The sequence below is a fragment of the Patagioenas fasciata genome, chromosome 17, assembly GCF_037038585.1.
Source record: "Patagioenas fasciata isolate bPatFas1 chromosome 17, bPatFas1.hap1, whole genome shotgun sequence".
NCBI classification, from domain to species: Eukaryota; Metazoa; Chordata; class Aves; order Columbiformes; family Columbidae; genus Patagioenas; species Patagioenas fasciata.
Genome location: NC_092536.1, coordinates 9,716,041 through 9,740,105, shown reverse-complemented (window position 1 = coordinate 9,740,105; position 24,065 = coordinate 9,716,041). Strand labels below are relative to the sequence as shown.

The 24,065-nt window shown below is 44.2% G+C and overlaps 1 protein-coding gene across 6 annotated transcripts; it reads right to left on the bottom strand.

Moving 5' to 3' along the window:
- Nucleotides 1-7: 7 nt before the first annotated feature.
- PISD (phosphatidylserine decarboxylase) lies at nt 8-24,055 on the bottom strand. Of its 6 annotated transcripts, XM_071816156.1 has the most exons (9): nt 12,937-13,034; nt 8,638-8,861; nt 8,444-8,560; nt 7,277-7,442; nt 5,079-5,315; nt 4,796-4,934; nt 3,714-3,860; nt 3,069-3,229; nt 8-2,747 (listed from the first exon to the last, which is right to left on the bottom strand). In XM_071816156.1, the coding sequence occupies exons 2-9, from the start codon at nt 8,685-8,687 to the stop codon at nt 2,523-2,525; spliced, it is 1,242 nt and encodes a 413-aa protein (XP_071672257.1). In that variant the 5' UTR covers nt 8,688-8,861; nt 12,937-13,034; the 3' UTR covers nt 8-2,522. The 6 variants fall into 6 exon arrangements, with proteins under 6 accessions (XP_071672257.1, XP_065707283.1, XP_065707280.1 ...); XM_065851211.2 differs by lacking the exons at nt 7,277-7,442; nt 8,444-8,560; nt 8,638-8,861; nt 12,937-13,034 and adding exons at nt 16,789-16,964; nt 20,506-20,600; nt 23,969-24,055; XM_065851208.2 differs by having other exon boundaries at nt 8,444-8,861.
- Between the last annotated feature and the right edge of the window lie 10 nt (nt 24,056-24,065).

Here is a 24,065-nt window from a genome sequence, read left to right as displayed (position 1 = left end):
GATAAGCAACACTGATAAGACTCTTTATTTCAAAATGTTTGCCATTAAATGAGTTAATGTCAGTAAGTCATACACTTTGACATACAAAAATACCATGCTACTGATACAGTTGAAGAATTAAATGGATTCTCCATGCAGGAGAAATTCACAGCATTATCAGTACCCTCTAGGAACTTTGCTCTCACTTCCAGGGTGTGTTGCTGACCACTGCATAACGAGTCACGTTGGTTAATCAGCGAGCTCTGCACAGTATTGAGACCATCACAAAACCAGCCACTCACATGCTGAATCCTCTTGTCCTCCTTAGATTTCTGACAAAGCCAACATCAGATAACCCATCCTCCTTCACTAGGCCAACAGTAACCTTCAGATACCATGAGGATGATGTTAAGGAGGAAGAAATTAAAGCTTCAAGTTGCTTTGGCCGTGTCTGGATGCCATAGGCCCCAGTGGAAAAGGGGAAAAAGATTCAATTGTCTTTCATCCACTGGAACAATCTTGCTTTCTACTGTTAACATGATGTTGAAGTTAGGCAAAAGGCCAGTCATAGCTTCATCCTCTTGGGTCAACCTTTGTTTGCCTTTGCTGTTTTTCTCAATGGTTTAAAAAAGTGCACATTTCTCTAACCTGGGTATGGTAACATACTGCTGCAGGACTAAACTTGCTAATGCCAAGAAGCTTAACGAGACAGGTGGCTGAGAGCCACTTCAAGCTTTTAAACTGTGTAAAGTGAGGAAACATTGACTCTCGGAGCCAAATGAATTTTCTCCTGCTTGTCACCTGAACAGCCACTGTCACCTGAGTCATGGCTGAGCTACATGGCTTACAGGCAGTTTATCATCCCGTCCTTCCTGATGACAAGCTAAGCATACAGGACTTGGCAAACTGGACATTTGTACAACAAAATTATATATTCTATTTTCTGCAGTGCATACAAAGAAAATAAGGTTTTCTTTAGGAAATCAGCTGGTCAAAGCGTATCATCTCCTTGAAGCAGCAGAAAAAACACCCAAGGCTCAAGCAAGGAAGTAATAAGAAATCTTTCAGAGAGCAGAAAGGCAGGGTTCACAAGCATGTCCACCCCAACAAGCTCTGGACAGCAAAGTCAGTTCTAAATGTTGGAGTTCCTGAACTTGAAACAGTTCATTCTCTAAAAACAATCCATACATTGCTTTAAAACTCAATTCCTCCTCTTCACTTTGGCAGCAGTTTCTGTCAGTGCCATACAGTGCCACATTCAAGGTGTTAGATTTTTAACTTTTCTTGAAGTTTTGCTGTAGGATGAAGCTTCAGCATCGAGCTTTCAGCCCTCAGCACATTCCTACCATTGAGTATGAGGGCAGAAGTTGGAGCAGGTGTGGGGTTTTTTTTATATTTTGCATAAGATGAAATTGTTGCCAGTCCACTACAGGCTGGCACCTGAGAGGCAACTTGGGATTGCTTCAAAGATCTGTAATATTTTTATATGCAGTGTGTTAGAGCATTTCACTCCATGCAATAAAAATTGGGCCTGAAGTATCTGAAACCCTTCTGTAAATAGAGGAATTCATTCTTCAAGAATTTAGTGACAAAGCAACAACGAAAACAGATAGAAAGTAAAAACATATTTTGGCTGCAATCTCATTGTGTCACACAAGAAAAACATCCTCTGTGTCTTCCAACCCTTAATCTAAGAAGTGAAGTAACTGCCACTCATACAAACAAAATCTTTAAGGCCTGGAATAACAAAATAAAACTATGGATTGGGAATAGGACAAAACTTTGTATTTTTTTTTTTTAAAGGAAATCCCAAGATGATCAGTTTCATGGTATGGAATGTAGACACAGTTTTCAGGTTTAAAATACAGTGCAAACTCCATTTTTAAAGGGACAATGTCAGGTAACAGAATTAAAGTTGTCTAACAGTATAAAACCTGGAAGATTAATTTATTGCACTGATTCAATCTGTTGTACATTTTCCTTAGTTTGGCCTGTGAAGCTGTACTAGCCAATTTAACTGGTGCTCTATGCATTCACAGGTTGCCTATATACAAGAACTTCAGCAGAGTGTCTTAGAATAAAATAAATATGAGAACACATTCTTTACTCGAGGTCTGACTCGGCCTGTCAGTGTCCCTTTAAACACAGCAAATCTCTCCCTCCAACTTCCCCACTGCACCCCCACAGCCCAGGAAAGCTTAAAAGGGACTTACAGGCTCTAAGAACATAATTGTCCTGTGGCACATCAAGGGGAGAACATGAAAGACTTACAGGCACAGGGTGGGACAGAAACCTCCATGGTCAACATCTTTAAAGGCAGCTGTACCCTGATACATATATATGTATCTATATGGTCATTCAATTCCCTTTCTGCATTCAGCAGTGTGTAAATGTAGGCCAAATATTCTCAAGTTGAACACAGCAATGGCATCTTCTGCTTTCCTCACCCAGGTCCTGCTGAGTGATACACACTTGGTAAGTGAACCACTCAGTGGTGTGACCAGAGTCCCTTTGTGTAGAAAACCTTCTTGCTGAGAGAGTTTCTATAGAGAGCCCAGTGCTTCTCCAAAGCGGATTTTCTGTCCAGCTTTGAGTTGGAATTTGAAGTCCTTGGGTGCCTCAAAGATTAGTACGATCGTAGAGCCCAAGTTAAATTCCCCTAAATGTTCTCCTTTCCTCATGGGGATCCCCTCCTTGTTGTTGTTAGATATGAAGCTGAAGTCATTGTAGGAACCTTTAGAGTAACATGGACTGTTGGTGTGCAAGTCCTAAACAGAGAAGGAAGAAACTGTTACTTGAGGATTTCAGTACTCTGTATTTATTAGCACCGCTGCAGACGGTGGATATCCAGCCATTTTCAATAATTAGAATTCAAAAGTGCAACAGGAGTATTAAGGAAAATAGGCTGTACTGGAGATACTTCCCTTTATGCCAGTCTTAGAACATACTAAGTCAGTGTGGAATATCAATACTGTGAAATACTGTAATTTTGGAGTAATAAGAGTGTTAATTTTTTTTTTGTTGTTTTATTTTACTGTACCAACCTCAACCACCCAAACCAGAAAGCTGCCAACTACTGTGTTCCTCACCTGGTCGAAGTAGATGCGGATAGAGCCCACATTTGTTGCTCCAACAGCTGTTAAAGAGAAAAACCCATGTTTCCAGTCCCCTGTAAGGACAACCCGTTCATTGTGGCAGAACAGTTCCTTGATCCAACGAGCAACTCCAGGATTCACAGACATCAGGGAGCCTGTAATTGTCAGAAAATATTCAAGCTAAGTTGTCTGTTTTGTAGCAATACTGTGATGCCATCTGAATGGTTTATTGTCATCTGATAGACCCTAAAGAGAGATCAGGCTAACAACAAAGGCAGAAACCAGTCCCTAGGCTCAGCCCTGATGGGCAGAATTGAAAGAAACCAATTAAGCACATAAGATCTGTCACACAAAAGGCTACAGGCTACTAAAAGGAAGGTAAATAAACTTCTCACAGCTTAGGAGCAGGTTTCACTGGTGAAGTATCAAGCACATGAGAGCAGCCCTTTCCAGTTCTCTTTGGTAAATGCACAGAAGTGGTTACTGAGGCTGTGGCTCAAAACCAAGTAGGTAGCTATTACTTTTCTCCCATTATGTAGCATGAGACTGCACAAGTGGCACGTCTCACTCAGCAGTGGTTCATATCGGTGCTTCCCTCTGTAGCTGCTCTGTGTTCGTGTTCTAGGAACAGAAACGTACCTGGGAAGTGGCGGCGGTGTGACACCCTCCAGTCGGTGGGGGAGTGGAAGCAGTGATAATCCCCCGGTGCAAGGTAGATCACACAGTGATAGAGCTCATTCCCCTCCTTGGTCACTAGTTGTTGCTGAAAAGAGTTATGAGGTGGGGCTGCAAAAAAAAAAAAAAAAAACAAAAAAAGCAAATAAAGGAGTTAAAGCTGTTGTTCATGCAGTCATCTACCACAGCTGAGCAGTCTGCATTAGAACCAGCACTAATAGCAGAGGGCTAAATGCAGTCCTTGTGTATTGTTTGGACTACAAGAAGATAGATGTCATCCAGGAATCCAATATTTCAAAGTGTTCTTTTCCCTTTACAAGAAAATCCTTAAGTTTTGGAGTTTCCCCTTCCCTAAACAGAACAGCAGAAACTGATATCCAGTGAAATGGAATTATTCTTAAAGCTACCTTTTCAAGAACAGGATTTTTCTCAAAGCAACTCTTTTAAGAACAGAATTTGTGAAGAGTCCCTAGCTTTATCAAATGACAATAGGGTTATTTTCAACATGAGCACAAAGGCATCTGTTTGCAGAACTCGGTCTCTCCAGTCCCCTGGCCAGTTTAGCAAGATGTCTTGGTTCCATTTAAACTCATGGCCTTGGAGAGGGGCTGGAGGTGCAGCAGAGCCGTGTAACACATCATTACAAGTACAGTGCTTGTGCATCAGTCTTGTTAGGAAGCAGCTTATATAATTTTTCCTAACCAGGTGCTTGGGCACAGCTCAGTCTGACAGCAGGAGTGCTACAGCCTCACTAGACTGGCAGATCTCACAATCAATTATAATTGTCAATATAACCATACAAAAAGGAACCAAGCAATTAAATTCAGATAATCAGAATGAGCCACACAAGACAGTATAAAGCCACAGGTGAGAAAGAGAAGAACTAGAATAGTGACGTGTTTATTCCCAAATAAAACAAAACCCAGACCTTTTGTTCCTGACAATGTGAGAAATAGAGGGAAAAAATAAAAAAGTAATCATCTTTTCTCATGATCTCTGAGAACACTGAAAGAGCAGAATAAATGCAGAACTGATGCAGAACTCACCCTGGCTAAAGCGCAGCTCCTCTCTGCTGATTCGAGGTCCCAAGAAAGATTCCAGAGAATACGTAACCCCTTTTACTTGCTCTACTTCACAGTTTTTCACCTGTCCGAAATTAAGGATCTTTCCATCAGAGGGACTAATCTACAGTGAAGAGAAAAAAACCGGCACTCCTTAGGAACGAATGCATTCCTCATCCTCCCATCACCACAGAAAGCAGACACGTTCCCCTGCGGGGTGAGGGGAAGCTGGTCGTGTCGCGTCAAATCTTCATTTCCTTCTACTCACCACGCTGTGCACACAGCAGACCGGCCGCGCTTGCGGTTTCAGCTTCCTGCGGAAGAACTCGCTGAGGTTTCTGTAGTGGTGCAGATCTTCAACAGCCGCCTCCTTCATGTTCACGCCGAACGTCCAGATGTACAGGCTGTAAACGGGCTTCCGCAGCCACGTGGGCAGCTCCACCTGGTTCAGGCGACCCCAGGCTCGCGAGAGCAGGCGAGTCGGTACCGATTTGTACAGAGCAACCTAAAGGCAGAAAAATGGCAGCACGCCGTTCAGTTCTGCCCGCTGATGGCTTTTCTCTTGCTTCTCCCCATAACAGAGAAAGGATCAAACTCTTCCTGCCAGCTGCTCCCTTGAATTCAGGGGGTTACACCACACAGAGTAGCCTTTAAGTCAGGAAAACATCAACATTGCACTTCATCCTCCCTCTGTTCTGATGAGAGCAGATGAGGGACAGGATGGAGCTTAATACAACCTTACACTGAAGTCAGAATCTCTGCTCGCCTGCAGACTGAAGCTCCACATTCAAGTTACTGGAAACTACCCCAGTGTGAGGCTTACAGAATAAACATTTCACATATACTACTAGAACACTCACCAGAAATGTTTAACATTATCAATATATTCATTTTTGTGAATAACCAAATGAAAATTGACTGAAAAAATAATTTCTTGGTGTTTGATGACATGCTTCTCAGATACATCTACTAATGAGGGTGCTTTCCACATCCCAGTAGTAACCATTAAAGAAACATACCACTGTGGATAAAGCTACAGCAGTATAAACTTACACCAGCCTTACTCCTCCTCTCGCAACAATACAAGTTGCTAATTGCAAAAGTATGAAGTGCCTTTATTCCTGTAGAAATATAACTTTGGACTGACACCAAAGCCAAAGTTCTCAGAGCAAGAAAAACAAATGAAACCATGTTGGTAAGAGATACATGCTGTTGATATAAATGGACAGATGACTGTGTCTTCCTGTCAGTAATTCAGCAGGGCACTCTTCTGGGGTTTGTGGTAAGTAGCAGCAGCCAAAAAGGTGGTGTGACCATGATGTAATCGGGGTGTGGGTGTGTGTGGACCAAGGGAACTGAACCTTCTGAAACCAGTTTTGCAAAATAATCCATGACCTGCTCAGCTACATTTAACATTTAAAGTTACGGAGTCATTTATTCTCAATATTAATTATATCCTTCACAATTAAGTCTTTCTAAATACAGCTGTAAACACAATCAGAAGCACACACTGGCTGAGAGCCCGTCCAGCATATCAAACACAGCAGATTAAGCTTTCACTCTCAAATCACTGTCCCACATCACATTAAAATACAGTGATATTTCAGAAACAAAACACCAATGTAATCTTCAGATAAAAACTTCTAAAACAACAGTATCTTAGGTTATGTAAGCTGAAGTACTGAAGAAAAAATGTTTTGCTATTTGACATGCCTTATACAGCATTCATTTCTAAAATAAATTTTGGTCGGTTTTCCAGAAACAAGGAGAATATGCTGATACAACTGTGAAATCACAACAAAAGTCAAAAGTGGTATTTCCTAGTATCCCCCCTCTTCAAAAGAGCCTGGTTTTTAGGTTGATGGGGTCAAACAGTTCAATTAAACACTCTTAAGAACGGCAATTTTGTTGTGTTTTCATTTTAAATATTTGTGTGTTGTTACATTCTGCAATTGCATAATTTGTGAGGAGAACAACCATGTTGAAGGCATCCTACACCCTGCGCTCCGCATCAGAGCAGAGATTTGCATATCGTGTGGACAGGCTGGGTTACAAACGCTCAAAGAACTTTCAGAACAAACTCCCCCGTGCAAAAATGACAAAAAGCAAGAGACCATTCCAGTGTGGCCAGGAAAGGGAACTTGCAAAGAGGTTTGGTCTGCCTTATCCCAGCCCTGATACTTTGTGGTGACTGAATTAATTAAAGCACTTCTGTTGATTCTCCTGGGTAGAACCCTAACTCTTAGAGGACAAAGAATTGCTCTCCTACTGAAAAAAAAAGCACTTGTCTGTGAAACAATTGGTCAACCCAACTATGAACAGCAAAACCTAAAGGGAAATGTGAACTGCATCTCTGCTTTCACACCAGTGATGATCACCCTGTTCTGCACTAAGGATTTTCCACCCAGTTGCTGGTATAAAACAGCCAATGTACGCGAAGCGCAAGAGACACCTGCTGACACTTACCCTGCTCATAGGCCTCCATCCCACTCTGGTCAAGGGTTTAAGAGCACCGAAAGGCAGAAGATAATAGAGAATAGTCAGAGGCCAAGAACGGAGTTTCAGAGCAGGCCTAGACATACAGCTCAGCTGGCCCAACCTTCGCCTCAGGGCCAGCTGGGGAAATTGCAACCTGCAAGATCACATACACAACATCAGGGTCAGCCATCGCAGCGTCAGAACCACCAGCATCCTGACTTAAATCCTGGCTGGGGAGCGTCCTCCCCATGCTGCTGAAAGCAGGATGCAACTGGGATACAGCTACGTGCGCACACAAACTGCGAGTGGTACGCTCTGGCTGCTCTGCACAGCTCGCTCTCTTACTGGATTATGCCATACGAAGGATGAACTATTAAATAGCGTCTATGTCTTTCCAAGATGGAAAGAGGCTGAGAAATTAAAAGGAAATTTTCTTGCCAACATGTCCTTTTCAAAACTTGCATCAGAATTAAAACACCATGCAGGCAAGTACAACTGTCACCACTTTGGGATGCAAGATGGTGCTTTTGGCTCAGAATCTTTTCTGCAGCGAACGCAATTCCTTCCTGCCCACGAATGAATAAAGAAAAGGCAGAATGATCTGTGCATCACCGTGCAAGGGGAAAAAAAATCCCCCAAAACACTTGAGGAGATTTAGTGCCGTCTCAGCAGCGGCAAAGCCGGTTTTCTCAGCGGGAGGGGGGGTGGACTGGACATGGGAATAGGAAGGAACAGGTCCACCCTTCCCACCCCCAGCCTGCGGGTGCTCCGGGCCAGAGCGTGGGGGGGTCCCGCTCTCCCCCCCCTCACTGCGGTGGCTCCCGGACCAATCCCCGCAGAGCTGCGTCCTGGCAGCTGACTCCAGAGCCCTCCGGCTCCTCGCTGCCTTGGCCCCGTTTCACAGCAGCCCCTCGCTAATTTTTCCATTCTCCTAGTGATGGAGAGTAGAAAGGAGAGGAGTGAAACCTCCCCGTTCCCCTTGCCATACAGCAGCGTGCCCTTCTCTGCCAATTCAATGCATAAGGAGCTTTATAGTAATTAGGCCAAAGAAAAGCTTTGCAGATGGCTGTCTCTGCCCAGAAACCCTCCCACCCTCCCTCCCTGCTTTCTCCCTGCAGTCACCTTTCCTGCAAAGCAGAAAACACAAAACAGTACCTGAAGCGAGTTCTCCTATTTGGTGTACCACCGGCAGAGCCAGCCGGGCCTGGACTCTCCAGTTGTGGGTGCTGGTCCCCGGCACAGCTGCTGCTGCCGCCATTCCCTGAACGCAGCCTCCGGACATGAATTTTAACTTTGCGGAGGTTGTAGCAAGAGGGTGGAGGGTTAGATAAAGCTTTATAGCATCTCACCATTTCCCTGTGTGCAGATCTGGTCCCTGCAGGGTGTTTGACTGACACATCGTCAGGGTGACGGCTGGTTGCAAGGCTCAGTCTTTTTTCCTCTACCTCTCTTTTCTTTGTTTGCTCCGGCACGGAAGAGAGGACACGGCGTCACAGTTCCTAATTGCCTCGCTGGTTTGTCTCTGGATTCCCCCTCTTGCTTCCCACTTGAATCTCTGCTACGAGGGTTGCAGCTATTGCAAACAAACAGGCATGGTGTCATATTTCAACATCCCGCTACAAATCCGACTCCGCACAAGACAAAAACGAGCCGTCCGTATACGCAGTCCTTGCTTCTCGCTAGTCAGGGTGGCCATTGAAACTCAACTCTCCAAAATCCCCCTGCAGTCGGGGGCCGCCGGGCAGCGACGCGCTCCAGGAGCAGCCAGCCGGCCTTGCACGGTGCCCAGAGCGGCGAACGCGAGGCCGGGAGGAGGAGCGGGGTGGAGAAGAGGAGGAGAGAATTCCCAGCTTCAATTCTGCAGTGCAGGCCACTTAAAGAGTTCTGGGCTGCTGGGCACCAAAAACCCTTTCCTGCTCTTAAGGTTCAGCTTGGAAAAACAACAAAATAATATCTTTCTATTTTACAGCCCTTGCCAGACACCAGCATCCATCTCTTGAAGTCTCTTTCCATCTCAAAAGACTCGCATAGGGAGCAGATAAAGCGTATTCTACAAATACCCAGACACATAGTGAAATAAGCTGGTTTTAGGACTGGGTGTAAACGAAGTGTTAATGTGTCCATTATGTGACTGTCAGCACTGTCACAGTTTTTAGGTCCAGTAGAACTAAAATACAAAACACGAATAAAGGAAGCTGTGTTCGTGTTGTTGTTAGGACAAAAGGCTGCAGTATTTCTATCTGAGCATTCTGAATATACACAGAGGGAAATTTCCATCTCTGATCCTGCAGACCACATCTCCAACAGAGATTTTCTGCATCTCCTGTTGACTGGATTTCAATTGTTAAGGGAGCTTGAAACTGGCTGCTGGTTTAGAAGGTGGAAGTCAGCTGGCTACATCTCACCTCAAGATAAAACCAAATACCCAGAGAAGTTTAGGGGCTAACTCTCCAGTAGCCATCCATTTCACTTACATTTGCTGTTAAAGTCTGCGTTGAAAAAAATAAGAAGTTAATTCTTTCCAAAGCTCTCTAAACACCCTGAAAGCTGCATACCTAATAGAGTAGGTAAAAAAGCTCTGGTCCTCTGATGTGAGGGAAAGGTTGTGCTGTGTTAGGGCTAAGGCAGGAGAAATGGGAGGGCCAGCAAGAAAAGCCAGAATAACTAGCAAATGGCATCCCATACTCAGGCCTTGAAAGGAAAACATTCTAGCAAGAATTGTCTATTTTGATGGGCAGAACACCTCTGCATTAAAGTATTTTCTTCCAGGAAGAAAGCTGCTATATGGTATTCTATAGCCCGGGAAGTTCCAAGACCTGTGTGTATGTTAAGTGGAATTTTAACAATTGCATATTAAAAAAAAGTTAATTGAAATAAGGTAAATTTAAAATCAACCAAAAGCACTCAAAACATACTCCTCCTTCCCTGAGCCATGTGCCAACATTTTGTATTTTTCTGTTTAAATATCGTTCAGTCTTTGGCTGGCACAAGTCACTCCCACACAACAAAAATGGAGCCATCTGTATAGCAAAGTGATGAAAGCAGTTACCCAAATCCCATCAAAATCCCAAGAAAAGAAACGAGGAGCATGGGGAGCTATTCCTCTTGATTTGCCAGCAATGTTAGAAATGACCACCATTAAATACTAAACTTTAAATAGAAACAAGTGAAACTGACAACATCATTTCAAAAGGCCCTTCAGCAGACCAAGATGGAAATCATTTTCCCACTGAACATGCGTCTTAACAAAACTGTGGAGAGAAAGGAGCTCGTCTGGCACTCCCCATCTCATCTCCTCCCAGGACCTTCACCCCTGCCTGACTTTGCAGAAAGACAACAGAGCAAACAAGTCTCAGCTGCATTTTCTTCAGTACTCTTAAGGATAAAGGAGGTAAAACCCACAAGCTTGCTTAGTAGAAATTCAATCTCATCCCCCAAAAGGTTTTCAAGAAATTATGATGTTCTAGACTGAACAAGCTCAATTCTGTGAAAGCATGGAGCAAGTTTAACCTGCTCCCTAAACATGAATGGACATTGAAATGTTCTACAGCCCAACACAGAAGGGACTACCACCCTTCAGTTCAAAACAAAGTGTGGTGCAAGAGAGATTCCTCTCCTCGGAGGAAGAAATATTGGCAGTAAAGCCTTTATTTTCCTCTACTTCTTCAAAAAAACCTGAGTTCAGATGAGTAAAAAGACCTATGTTTGTCTTAAGTTCTGTTCTGCTGACCTCGTTATACTCACCAAGATGCAAATACCCGAGTCCTGCTTAAACACAGTTAAGGCAAGTTGCCATCCCTGTTGTGGCTGCCTCAGAAGCAACAGACGGTTCCTACAGTGCCAGAAGGCTAAAAGTCCACCCTGACTTTACCTGTTTTCCGTGGGGAAAGAACAAGAACTGGTGATCATGACAGGAGCTCATAAAACAGCATCTCAATAGCTGGACTTCTTGGATGCAGGCAGTGCCACAAAGCCTGTATTACTGGCTTGGACAAGAATCTTAGGATTGTGGGTTTGGAGGAGGTTGGATATCAGTACTGAACTTCCTCACCTGTCTGAACTCCCCCAGAATCCACGTTGGGTAAATCAAAGCAGCAGTTATCAGCAGGCACAAATCCCTGGAGAATTATTATCTAATAGACAACTGCTAATCTGCCAGCTATGCAATACTGTTCCGCTCTGTCAGCTCAAATAAGCGTCACATCCAGTGACCCCATTTAATTACCTCGAGACCTTCCCTCAAGTTTAAAAAAAAAAAACGAAAAAGCAAGGAAGACTAATATTCAACTGAATTTCAAACCTGAAGTCTGAATTTTAAATCATAAGCATGAATCATTAGGCTTGGAATGCACTAGTCGAACTCCTCAGAGCCCTCTGGTTACACTTTCTACATTTGGTAACAGAACTACTATTTAAAAAATGCACCATACGCATCCAAATGCTGTATTCTATTTAAGCGCCAGCAAAAATAAGGCCTTGCAATAAGGGCAGAAGTACTCGGTGACCATTTACGAAAGGTCCCATTCCTTTCCCAGCAGGATGTGTTTAATTTGAGACACGTAATCGCCGCTCCAGAGCCAGGCAGGATGCTCCCACCCAGGCAGGGGCGCCTGAGCTCGCTCGGGTGCTGCGGGGAAGCCCAGGCCAGAGCTGGCGGCTGCCGCCCCATGTGATTTTCGAGTAGCGCCTTCACTTCCACCTTGGCCGGGGATGCGTTGGCCAACTGGCCCGTTTTGCGCAGAGCTCCCGGTGCTGGCTAACGGAACAAACCGCACTCCGCTCTCTCCACCCTCAACTCCCAACATCCTTTACTTTGCATATGAAAGAGCCTTTTGATCATTTTCCTCTAATTTTACATTGCTGCTTTAGTTGCATTCTATAAATAGAAAGAGAAAAATGTGGTATTTTATCTAGTCATAAAAGGTTGGGTAGTTTTTTAAACTTAAACCCAAATTCTGTACAAAAAGCCTGTTATATAGTCTCAAAAATCTCTTCTGTGAAACAAGGAAATAAGTTTTATTTACTTTTGCAAAGTGACATGAAAATTAATGACACCTAAAATACACTGTGTTATTTTAATACTTTGTAGTAATATTTTCAGTTTCCCGTTTTAAAAGGTATTTGGGCTTAAGATACCTGTTAGGCAAACTCTGTTCTATAAGGGGTCTCTAAGGGAAGCACAACCCGAGTTCCATCTTCCCAACCAGCCAGACCCCGACGGCCGAACAAAGCTCCGGCAGCCTCACATGCCCTCGCCACGGAGGAGATAGTTACCGGACTCTGAACTCTGATAACGGAGACCTAAGATACTTCTTTTGTTTAAATCTGCTCGGAGATGACTCACGAGAGACTTTGGAACATCTCTCCCGAAAGCTCCAGCAAACCAGAGAGCAGCGATCGATGGCCCGGGCCCGCCCGCCCTTACCTGCCCAGCGCGGCTCCTCACTCTGCCGCCGCCCCGCGGTGCTGAGCCGGTGCGGAGCCGCCCTCGCAAAGCAGTTTTCGGACACGAAGCAGCGGCTTCACCCGCAGCACCGCCCCGGCCGCAGCGCTCCCGCGGGGCTCCGGGGCCGAGCGCCCTGTCCGGCCGGGCAGCGCACGGGGACGGCGGCCCCACCCGCACCCCCTCCCCGGCGGGTCCCCCGTACCTCCCGGCGGTGGCTGCACGGCCCGCCCGGCAGAACCCGCCAGCACAGCCGCTCGCTCCCGGTGCCGCTGCCGGCCGGTCCCGGCCTTAAGGAAGCGGAGCGGGGCCGGGACCCTCCCCCGCCTCCCCTCCCAGCCACTGGCGCTCCGGAGCCGCTGCCGTCCCGCGGGGCCCCGGCCCCTTCGGAGGAGGAGCCAGGGCAGGAGAACCGAAAAGGAAGAGCGAGCGGCGGGGACCGGAACACAGCGAGAGCAGCCGGGGCGGGGGCCCGCAGCGCGGCGGGACGAGGGGTCTGCCCCGGGCACCCGGGGGAACCAGAAGGTCCCTTGAGCACCGTTCAGTTTCCCAAGGAGCCACTGGCCAAGACAGAGAAAGCGGCTGTGTGGGGAACAACGCGCTCTCAGCGCGTTTTCAGCCGAAGCAAGAAAGGGCTCTGCAGCCCCATGAGGTGCTCCTGAAACGCTCAGATAAATTGCTCCATAATCCCAGCAAGATGCTCAGGAGGTTGTACAAGGCAGAGCAGACTTATACAGTCAAAAAGCAATCTCGCTGGTCAGATTAAAAAAGTATTGGTTTTATGCAATTCGATCTTCCAGGACAGATAAAAAAAACATTTATACCATCACACCCTTCACACATTTTGATACTGTTGAAATTTAATCCCTTTAACATTTCCTGACCATGTTTGTTACATGCACTGGGCAACTCCACAACCATTTTTTAATTGTAATTTCACGTTTGCTCAAATCTCCAACCATCAGAGCATGGGAGCAAGAACGAAGAATAAGAGACCAACCAACAGATTATGTTTCATTCTTCCAAAATTGGCGTTTAAAAATAATGAGAGGTTTTTCCATTATTAGTTCTTTCCTGAACTTGATACACACCTCTTATCATAATACTAAATGTCTGTCTCCTCTGGGCCAAGAAAAGCACCGTCTGTGTTGTACTGCCAAAACAGCACCCAGTGTCCTCTGTTACACAAACACCAGCAGTTTTAAATATCAATTGGAAAAACTGTTCTTACCTCTGGAGAATCAAGACCCAAAACTCAAGCACTTTCCCACTGTATTAAGCTGCTTTTACGTGGTCCATGGCAATAACATGAGGTTCGAACAAGACGGAACTGTGTATTAATCTGTCATCTGCATTATCAGAAGTCACTACAGCTCACTTCCCTTACAGCCTCTCTGGCTTCCTGCTGCACATCACCCCACCAAACACTGCTTTGTTTAGACAAAACAGAACAAAGTAGGGAAGCAAAGCACAGCTACAAGAAGTTCCTCTCTCTAGATTGTTCCTGTGGTCACTCCATCCATCCGAACTCACTCTTTGGCCAAGGTCTCCCTGAGTAATTCTTCCATCCTGAGGAGAGGCAGAATGCCCCCTGGTTAGCATCTGAACGGGATGCCATGCATGCAGACCCCAGCCAGGAAATGTTCTGTGACAGCAAGGATTTGAAACAATAAGCTTCCATCCAACAGATAAATATCTACCTGTCTCCCTCCAAGTCCTCTGCTTTACCTCATCTAATTAAATGAAAGCTGATCCTCACTGGTATTCACAGTAGGAGACACTAAGGCGTTAATCAGCTCAAGCTATTAGCAACATAATGTCTCTTAAGAAAATTATAGAAAGAAAAGGTCTAGGGTAAAGAAACAATAGTTTTGTCTTTCCCTGCGGAAAAACTTAAGGGGTGCTTAAAGCAGCTTCGTTTCCCCCTGCCCCCCCATTCTTTTACCAAGTTTGAGCAAAACAAAGGAGTATACTCTCTTTCATTTCATCAAAAACTACACGCAGTTTATGACGCTAGCGACACGTTCCCTGCTTGCACGACACGGTGCTGATCACCTGTTCCACAGCCGTCCCCACCTGCCGGACACGCGGAGGCGGCAGAGGGTGCGTGTTCTCGTGTGAACACGGGGCTGGTGTTGCGGAACTGCAACTTCACAGCAGCAGCCTCAGCAGCGAGGGCATGTGCAGCGGCCTCTTGTTCTATGTTACTCGTTCAAAGCCTGTTCAATTGCACTTTTTGCCAATGCAAAGGCTTACTCCGCTCTAAAAACGCCCCTCTTTTCCACACTCCTCAGTGTGCTTCCAGGAACACAAAAAGCAGAATAACAGAAAATGACAGGTCAGCAAAAAAGACACTCCACTTTCCAATAAAAAGGAACAATGCAGCTCTTATTTGTCTTGAATCCTACATTGTTTGGAATGTTTCTTGCAATGTATGAACACAGTTTTGCTTTTTCCTCACAACTGTCAAGCTTCCTTTGCCACCCACAGAACCATTCAACAGAACTTAAGCATATCTGAAAGGACTAGGAAGCTTTGTTAGTGTCTCCTAACTAGTCTCGGCTGCATTTGGAGTCCTGTGCATGTTTGAAATTCTTTGTGTGATTCCCCACTGCAATAAACAAATCCTTTAGAGCTGTTTCATCCAAAGCAATACTTGTAGCTTCACCAAATAATAAGAAACCAGCACAGTAGCGTAATGAAAGAAAGCAAATTTAGTAAGGGAATTACCCAATTTCATACCTAAAAGTATGAACAATGACAAAAAAAATTGTTTCCAAGTATCAAAACTGAATTGACATTGCCTTTTAAAATAAGTATTCTATGCGCACTTACCAGTTCTTTTTTAATCATAATATAAAACCCGTTTGAAATAAGCTTCAGCAGGAAAAGAATATACAAAAGACAGATTTACAGATCAATTCCTGAGGAGCTATCAGAGCCTAAGCTGCCAGCATCTGCGCTGTCTGGATCCTACCTGATTTGGGTCACTAGTGAAAATGAATTTAGGGATTCCAGCCTAGTCCCCCACAGGCATGTGGCCAAACCACTCACAGACTGCTCGGGAATGTAAAGAAAGGAGATGCTAAAGGTCACGCTGAAACATCTCCTACACAATCCTGGAATTTTTAACTCCTTACCTTCAGAAACGGCCCTGGAGCAGCCACTCACCCGCCTGTTTGGGAGAACACCACATGTGCTTTGTCTAACACGGAGTTGTACAATATACTTAATAGTTCAAAGGAGATACAGCAGTTATAGGAAGTTATGAAATATTTCTTACTTCACTGCTGCCATGGATAGTTGACTTGTGAATCTGATATACATACTACAATTCCACGATAATTTCTAAACTCCTTGGAATCCAGAAGAAAAAGGCAAAAATCTCTCAGGATCAGCAATTACAGCCATTACAGACCTAGGTGCCAGCTACAAAAACAGGCCTTGCTATATATTCACAAAGAGAACAGGTACGTTTTTATTAACTCTGAATTAATTCCATCTCAGCTTCCTTGTAAACCAGACTCTTTATGAGGGAGATGGAGAGACTACAGCAATAAATGGCAACAGGAAAGGTTCTAACTGGATATAAAGAAACTATTTGTCACTAGGAGAATAATTCAGCATTGAAAGAAGCTGCCCACTGGGATCTCTGTCCTTGCAAATTTTGAAGACCCAAGTGGACAAAGCCCTGAGTAACCTGGTGTGAATTCAGCATTGGCCCTGCTTCAGGCAAGAGGCTGGATTACACAATTTCCATCTGAATGATTCAATGCCTGCCAAACATCTCTTTATTCAATTGATTAACTACCCCCTCTACCTCTGATTTCACAAGTATTTAAAAAAATAAAGTGTCAACCATACTACAATATTGAGGAAACGCCAGCAGTTCTTAATGTATCATTACATTGACTTCAGCCACAAGTGACAGAAATTTTAGTTCCATGATTTGTCAAAAATGCATTGGCAGTAGAAGACAAACATTCCCTTGTTGGAATGAAAGCAAAGGAGCTTTGCATCATGTGTGATGGAAGCAAAATTGCCCCGAGTTTCTTACCTTCCACTCACTTGCAAGCTTCACAGGCACCTCTATGCCTCTCTCCTCCAGCTGTTCCAACTTGTAACCCTCATATTTTCTGTATCCTGCATATCCCCCAGCAGTAGCTACCAGAACATGGAAGGGGCGCAGGCGGAAGGCTTGCCCTACTGACGCAGTATGAAACTTCTTCTTGTCTGTAACAGGGAAAAAAAAAAGACTTCAGGAGAACGAACAACTACACAGTAAAGAAAAAGCTACTATGTGCACCAAGGGATGTCAGCCTAGGCAATGAAAATGTGATCAGAAATCTATGATGGAAGGTACATATAGATGCTCTTGAGTGCTCCAGTTACTGCAGCTTCCCAGGTCCCTGAAACTCCCCTGACAAGCACTAACTTCTCATCTGTTCTTTAACCTCATCCGCCTCTACATCCCTCCCAACATTCTTCCCCCAAAGTATATAAAATGGGTTGCCTGAAAGCACTATCCTACTTTCCAACTATGTTATCTTCTGTTGTTACTATACAGAATATTCAGTTGCTGGGGAACAATCTGTAACTCTGTGGAGCTTCACGCTTCTCGGTCATTAAAGCTTTCATTACAGTTTGGGAATCCCCCAGCTGTACAGGTAACGGGAAGCAGGAAGGAAATGATGACCTGCTGGAGTGTGTGGTTGGTAAACAGGAAGATATGCACAATTCTGCTGTACTACATGTTACCACATGAAAAAAATGACATCTAATATTATGTCTGTTTCTTACAGAGAACTACCAAGCTGTTGTGGCACAACACAAGCCTGCTCTGTGACCCGTGGACGCAGGACAGCTGCACCAAGCAAACCGCAGCTGTGGGATGTACGTCCCTTGCAAAACCTTCAGAGAAAACAAGTGTGTTCAGGCTTAATGGGCTAAGTAAGCATTAGACTGAAGTATTAGTCTGAAGGTTCTCAGCAGTGAGCATAAGTCAGTGCTGGACAGAGAAAATGCCCAAAGGAATTAGTTCTCAGATCCTGATTGGTGTCTTTTCCACAACAATCATTAACATGGATGAGCCTGAATCAAAAAACAATGGATTATATCTTGTTCCATCAACATCAGGCTTAGTGTTTGACTATGAAAGGACACATTAACAACTAAAAAATTCCGTAAACAATGCATAGAGACAAAGCATAACTGCTTAATGATCTGGGAAGCTTTAGTTCTAAGTAGGAGAGCTGATCAGAAGCATTCAGCTATTCTTCATCCACCATGATGCAAAAAGATGCCAAATAAAAGTAATTCTTGCTCACATTTTGTTTTACCAAACTAATATTTTGCTTATTTATTTCCTACAGATGTGATTTAAAACAGTGTTTGAATTATACGTCCTAAAATACATCATAATATGAAAATAGCTTTATTCTTACTGGAAAAAAAAAAAAATCTTATTTTCCATGGAAAAACCCCCAACAAACTCGGCAGCAACTACAGGTACAGTTAACAATCTAGAAAATATTCTGCCCTAAAGGACAATGCTCAATGAAGGACAGGGATCATTTACAACAGGTAAAGAAAGCTTTATAAAGAAAGACTTTTATTTATTTTGAATTTACGAAGACTCCACAACCTTCCTACCTGGCATCACTATTCCAACAGAAATGCCTGTACAGAGACCAACGATGCTCTTTTGCCCTAAAGCCTTTAACTCCCTTCCCACCACGTCTCTGATTCTGGGTGAGCAAAGCTGCTCCTTCACCAGATTCCCAAACCAAAGCCCCTCAGCAGGAGCAGCTCTTTCTGGTTTGTCCAAGAGAGGCTGTTTCCACCCTAAGAGCCTCTATTGATTAATCGATGCAAACGTTTCTCTTCTGTGCTAGAGACCAAATAATTTGATGTTCCACAAGCCACAGCAAAACATTTAACCTGTGGATAAATGAAGAGTTGACTGTTCTCCACCTCCAGCGTTAATGCAACAGCACTTCCGTAACTCATATCCCAGATTTTTTATTCTGTAAGAACTATCTTTGATCTCCAGGCAACAAAGAGAGGCTGTTTCTATTAACCTATGTAAGTGTATTTTCAGTAATGAAATACCCACATATGACATGTCCGACAAAGAATTTGGACAGGCAAGTTAACCCAAAGAAATGATTACAGAAAATGGGATCAATAACTCAGCTGGCAAGGAAGCTTGGTATGCAGTTGTTATACTAATATATGACAACACACATGTGACAAGTTTACAAACAAGTATTTATTAAAAACAAACAATAGTATTGATCTTCACAACATTACCCAGCTAGAATAACTCCAAGTGCAAGTATCATTCTAATAGTCTTAAACATTTAATGTAAACCTACTTGGATTTCCTGATTTATTAAAATTACAAGTACAGATTTGAATAGAAAATGATTTTTATACCTTTTCTTTCTTACAGGCCTGTTAAACTGAACTCTGAATTCCTCAGACATCTCACAGTGAACAGCTGGCAAGAGCTGCACTACAAGGCAGGTAATATAGCTGAAGAGCTTTCAACAAATTCCCACCAGGTATGTGCTGTTACTTTCTTATTATCCATCCCATATTAAGCTTGCCATTGGACTTCACTGACAGTCACTTCACGTCTAACATAATTTCCCTGGTTTTCAAGCTGACGATGGATATCATTTAGCTGTCAGGCTCATTATTCCTGAGTAGGTTAACACAAAGCTCTTATCCACCATCCACACAGACTCTTCCACATCACCTTCATGACACTGGTCAGCAAAAGACAGATACAAACACGCCTCTCCTGCCAGAAACACTCTAGAGCAACAGAACACTTAAAAAATGTTGCAGGACACGCAAAACCACTAAACTGACATAAAACAGTTTCACATCTCAAAATAATCTCTCTGCTAAATTGTACTGTGTTTTTTAAAATGTCATTTTTCAACTGCAGACTCCTCAGAAAACTAAGTAGCATGCAAAAGTTAATGAAGAAAAATGAACCTACGGTTAATGTGTTTTAATTTGCTATACAGAAATCATCTTCACTACAAAAAAGATTAGATGTTGGGAAAAGTTTAAAAGCTACAGGTAAAGAGATTCCATTATATATGCTCTTCCCCAGAGTCCTCCTTCCTCTATAGCACCTGTTATTAGAAAATAAACAATTGCATGGCTTATTAATAAGCCCCAATAGAGATATTCCTGACTGGGGGGGCTGACATTGCCCCAGATGGGATCCACCCTGCCTTTCCAGTTGTAGCTGATACTGCTCTGGCTACACAGCATCCAAACTGCCGTCCAATTTGCATCTCTGGAACGCTCCTCGTACCTGTAAAATCTTTGTGGAACAGATGGCACTTCTAAAACAACAGAGAGGCAGCTTTCAACCATGGCAAAGGAAGCTCTGTGTCTAAAATGTTCCTCTTGTTAAAGGAAATTATTTCTGTTTTTTATTTTTATTGCTACAACACCTGCTATCCAAGTATTCTAAAACAGCTGAGAAACAACTAATAAGCCCTCATAAGATATCTTATGAAATAGGTGAACACACTTCTTTTACTGTCTGGAATACAAACCACCAAAGGAGTAAAGCATGATTTGCAAGCTCATGTCTATGGAAATGCCATTAACTGAACAGGTCTGTGATGCTGGACTCCCATTTCTGCTTTGATCTCAGGAATTTCGTATTCACCAATATGTGACCATAACTTGCCTAGTGAGTAACCCTGAATCTAAAACCACCGGGTAGATACAAGCCACCACTTACCACTGAAAAACGTCCGGGAAGGCGGCTGCTTCCACAGGACTCCAGTTCTGACCCCCAGGTGCTCGTATACAAGGAAGTTATAGCTCGTCAGCAAACTGCAAGTACAGCAAACAAGAAACAGTTGCTTAACTACAAAAGTTGAATTATGCAAACATAAGCAGCTCAATGCAGTGATAATGTGATATTCAGAACCTGAATAACACTGAAAGAAATTCTCCTTGAAGTGTCATGAAGTTCCCACTAGGCCTATTCCCTCCCTGAAAAAAACAACCAGAAAAACAAACCTGACAATCCAACTGCTCCTGCAGATATTATTCAATGTAGCATCTATTACATATTTTCTTCTTCTTACCAAATATTGACACATGTTCCTCTTGAGCTCAATTCTCTAGTAACAGTGATATTCTTCTGATCATTGAATGTGCTTATCTTGGCAAAAGACCTTTTTGGGCAACTAGTTACACTGTCATTATGTATCATATCTTGGCCTGTTTGGAGTTCTAAAATATTTGTGATTGTGAATACAAACTGAGTCTTTTTGAAAAAGCAAGGTAATATCATCTAGTTTCATCTTGTTTTACGGGCTGCCCTGACCTACATGTTTAGTAATCTGTTACTTTTTTTTTAAAATAAGTGATAACTGATGAGAGTTACTGCTGTCTAAGTCTTCTTCCAGTTTAACAGACTCATTTTATCCAACAGCACGCAAACAACTCTTTTAAGGTCAGTAAATTGCTTGTATTTTGCTGAGGAAAACAAAAATGTTTAAAACAAGATTTCTCTACTGACAGGACAGGTACACAGCACAAGGATCACCATCCTCTGTAACAACACAGCTAATGCATTTACTTCCACCCAAAGGCAGTGGTTATAATGGGTGAAGTTGAATTCAGCTGTGCTGATCAAAACAAACTCTGCTTGCAAATGTTGTGGTAAATTTTGTAATGATCATTTAGCCATTGGGATTATTCCATCTCCACCAGGTGCTACACAGGTGTCACTTGGGAACCTCTGACAACAGCAACTACCTTACAAGACACTTGAATTGGGTTCATGTATCTCCTTCCTTGCCATGCTGGTGGGGAGGAGGAGTACATAGAATAATAATGGATTCTGTGAAGAAGAAACGTCATTTATTAAACCAACTGGTATATCTGGAAAAGTAAAAAGGCTGCCAGGCACAGCAGTTCTTTAGAATTCATCTCACCACTCTGTGCGCTGGTGAACTGCAATGTGAGCATCTTTGCCACTCTGAAAACAGATAAAATGGACTTATAACTGGCCAACACATGGAAAAGGTTCACCCAGGATTTTTCATGTATTTAATATATACCATTTCATCTTTCTAATGACTCTGAGAAGGATCCATCCAACTGCGCAATAACTATTCTTGTTGGCAGCTGTAAATAAGCAGGTTTAGACAAGCACTTGCGAATGGCACGGCAGGACCCCGGGGGGCAGCCAGCCTGTGTTCTCACCCGACAGGCTCAGGCAGAGCCAGGTCTGGCAGGTCTCTGTGCAACCTCCTCATTCCCGGGGTGCGAATGCCACAGCTGGGACAGCTGCGTTTGGCCCACTGGCCCTTCACCTGCTCTTGATCAGATACACGCCAAGTACAGAATTACTTCATTCGCTTACAAGCTACTGCATCATTTAGGGTGATTCAATTTCAGGAAGTGGTTATTAGGAATGTTAAGAATTAATTTCAGGTGTCTACTGAGTTAAATCTACACATTATCTCTTTATTTAGAAAAGGAGTCTGCAAATGCCAGATTTCTTGTCAAGAAAGTAGACACTCACTAACCGTGTTTTAATATTAGCCAAGGACAAATCACTATAGTTTTCACTTATCCCCATAAGGCGGTGTCAGTAATATTTCACTCTGCCCTTCAGCTTCACTGTCTCTATTAAAACCACTAAATTAACCCAAATGTGATGGAACAGTCCCTCCCCAAAATAGAGACCTGTAACCAGGTGCTAAACACATCACACTGCTGCCTCATCTCCCAGGACATTATTTCCTTAGCAAGACAGAAAAAGCACCCCACACTGCTGCAGAACCTGTATGTTTTACATAGCAATGTGATGTAATTTTATAATGAACGAGGTCAGCTGATCTGCATGGGTCATACACCAGACCTACACTAATTTGCGGTATTACAAGGCCTGTTTTACAACATATTAAAACACCATCATCAAGCTGGGAGTCTCTTGGCTGCTTCTAAGGGATTCAAAAAACTAAGAACCAATCCAGCTAGCATTGAACTTAAATTTACCACAGTTTTTAAAAGTCAGGGGAAAAAATATTAAAACTTAGCTACAGTCTAAAGCACTAGTATTCTTGAGACATATATGAGTCTTGATACATAACCATGTAAAAAAAGCACAGCCAAAAAAAACCAGCTGTATTGGCTTCTTGGGAGCTGTTCAGGTGGCCTGGGCAGAGCAGGACACACTGGGACTTGGTACTTCAGCAGAGGTCATCGCAGAGGAGGGATGAAACTATCAACTGCAGACCCTAAGCTCTTAGAAAATGTTTTTTGGTGTCCAACATGGGAAAACAAGTCTCCTCCTTATTCTGAAATCTGTATAAAAATAGGTAAAGATGCCCAGACTATAGAGATTACCGTTGGCCTCGCCTTCCCTGCTCCTGACAGCCTGACCTTGATGCATCCAAGTGTGTTGGAGGGTGCTGGCCTCCTGCCTCTGCCACCCAGCCAGGGGCTGCTGGCGTGGGAACTGCTGAGACCCCAGTGACTTCAGCTGCCGTGGGATGAGGGACCAAACTCCCTTCCCAGGCACCGAGGCCGGATGGCAATCCCACACTTCTGCACCGAGTGTTTTCTCCAGGTTTTGAGAGCGAAGGCAGAGTAAGGGGACAGTGTGTTGCAAGGACACAGAACTGTATCCCCTGACTTGTTGCTGTGAAAAGCAGCAGCTGTCAGAGAACATCTGGAATAGGCTGTCGGTTCCCACCAGGTGCTTCTCAAATCTGCTCTCCCCGGGGTTACACAACCGCGGGGGCAGCACCTGGCCCCCACTACCCATTTCTACTAAACACTTACACACTGACAACTACAGACTATGAGACCGAGTTAAAATTACACAAGACCACACGCTTTTCTTGCTCAGAAAACGTAAAACCTTCGTCCTGTTTTCCAGCTTGGAGAACGAGGCCAAGACTCCTCGCACATGCCCAGGGCACAGGCCCGAGGCACCACTAACAACCGCGCCTTCCCTTCGCCAGGGAAACGCCAGAGAAGCGGCAGCCGGAGAGGAGGGGGGGGGCGCCTGCGGCCCCCAGCGCTGGGGAGGCCGGGCCGCCGCCCGGCTCCTCCTCACGCCCCCCGCCCCCTGGGGTGCCGGCTGTCAGACAGCGCCTGTCGCTTTGCCCCCAGCTCTGCCGGGGCCGGACAGCCACAGCCCCCTCGCCGGGGGCAGCGCGGAGTTTACGTGCCCATACCTGCTCCGCCGCAGCACGGCCACGCCGCCCCACGCCACGGCCGCCGCCATCTTCCCGCTGCGCCGCCGCCGCGTCCTCTGCTGCGTCCGGCGCGTGA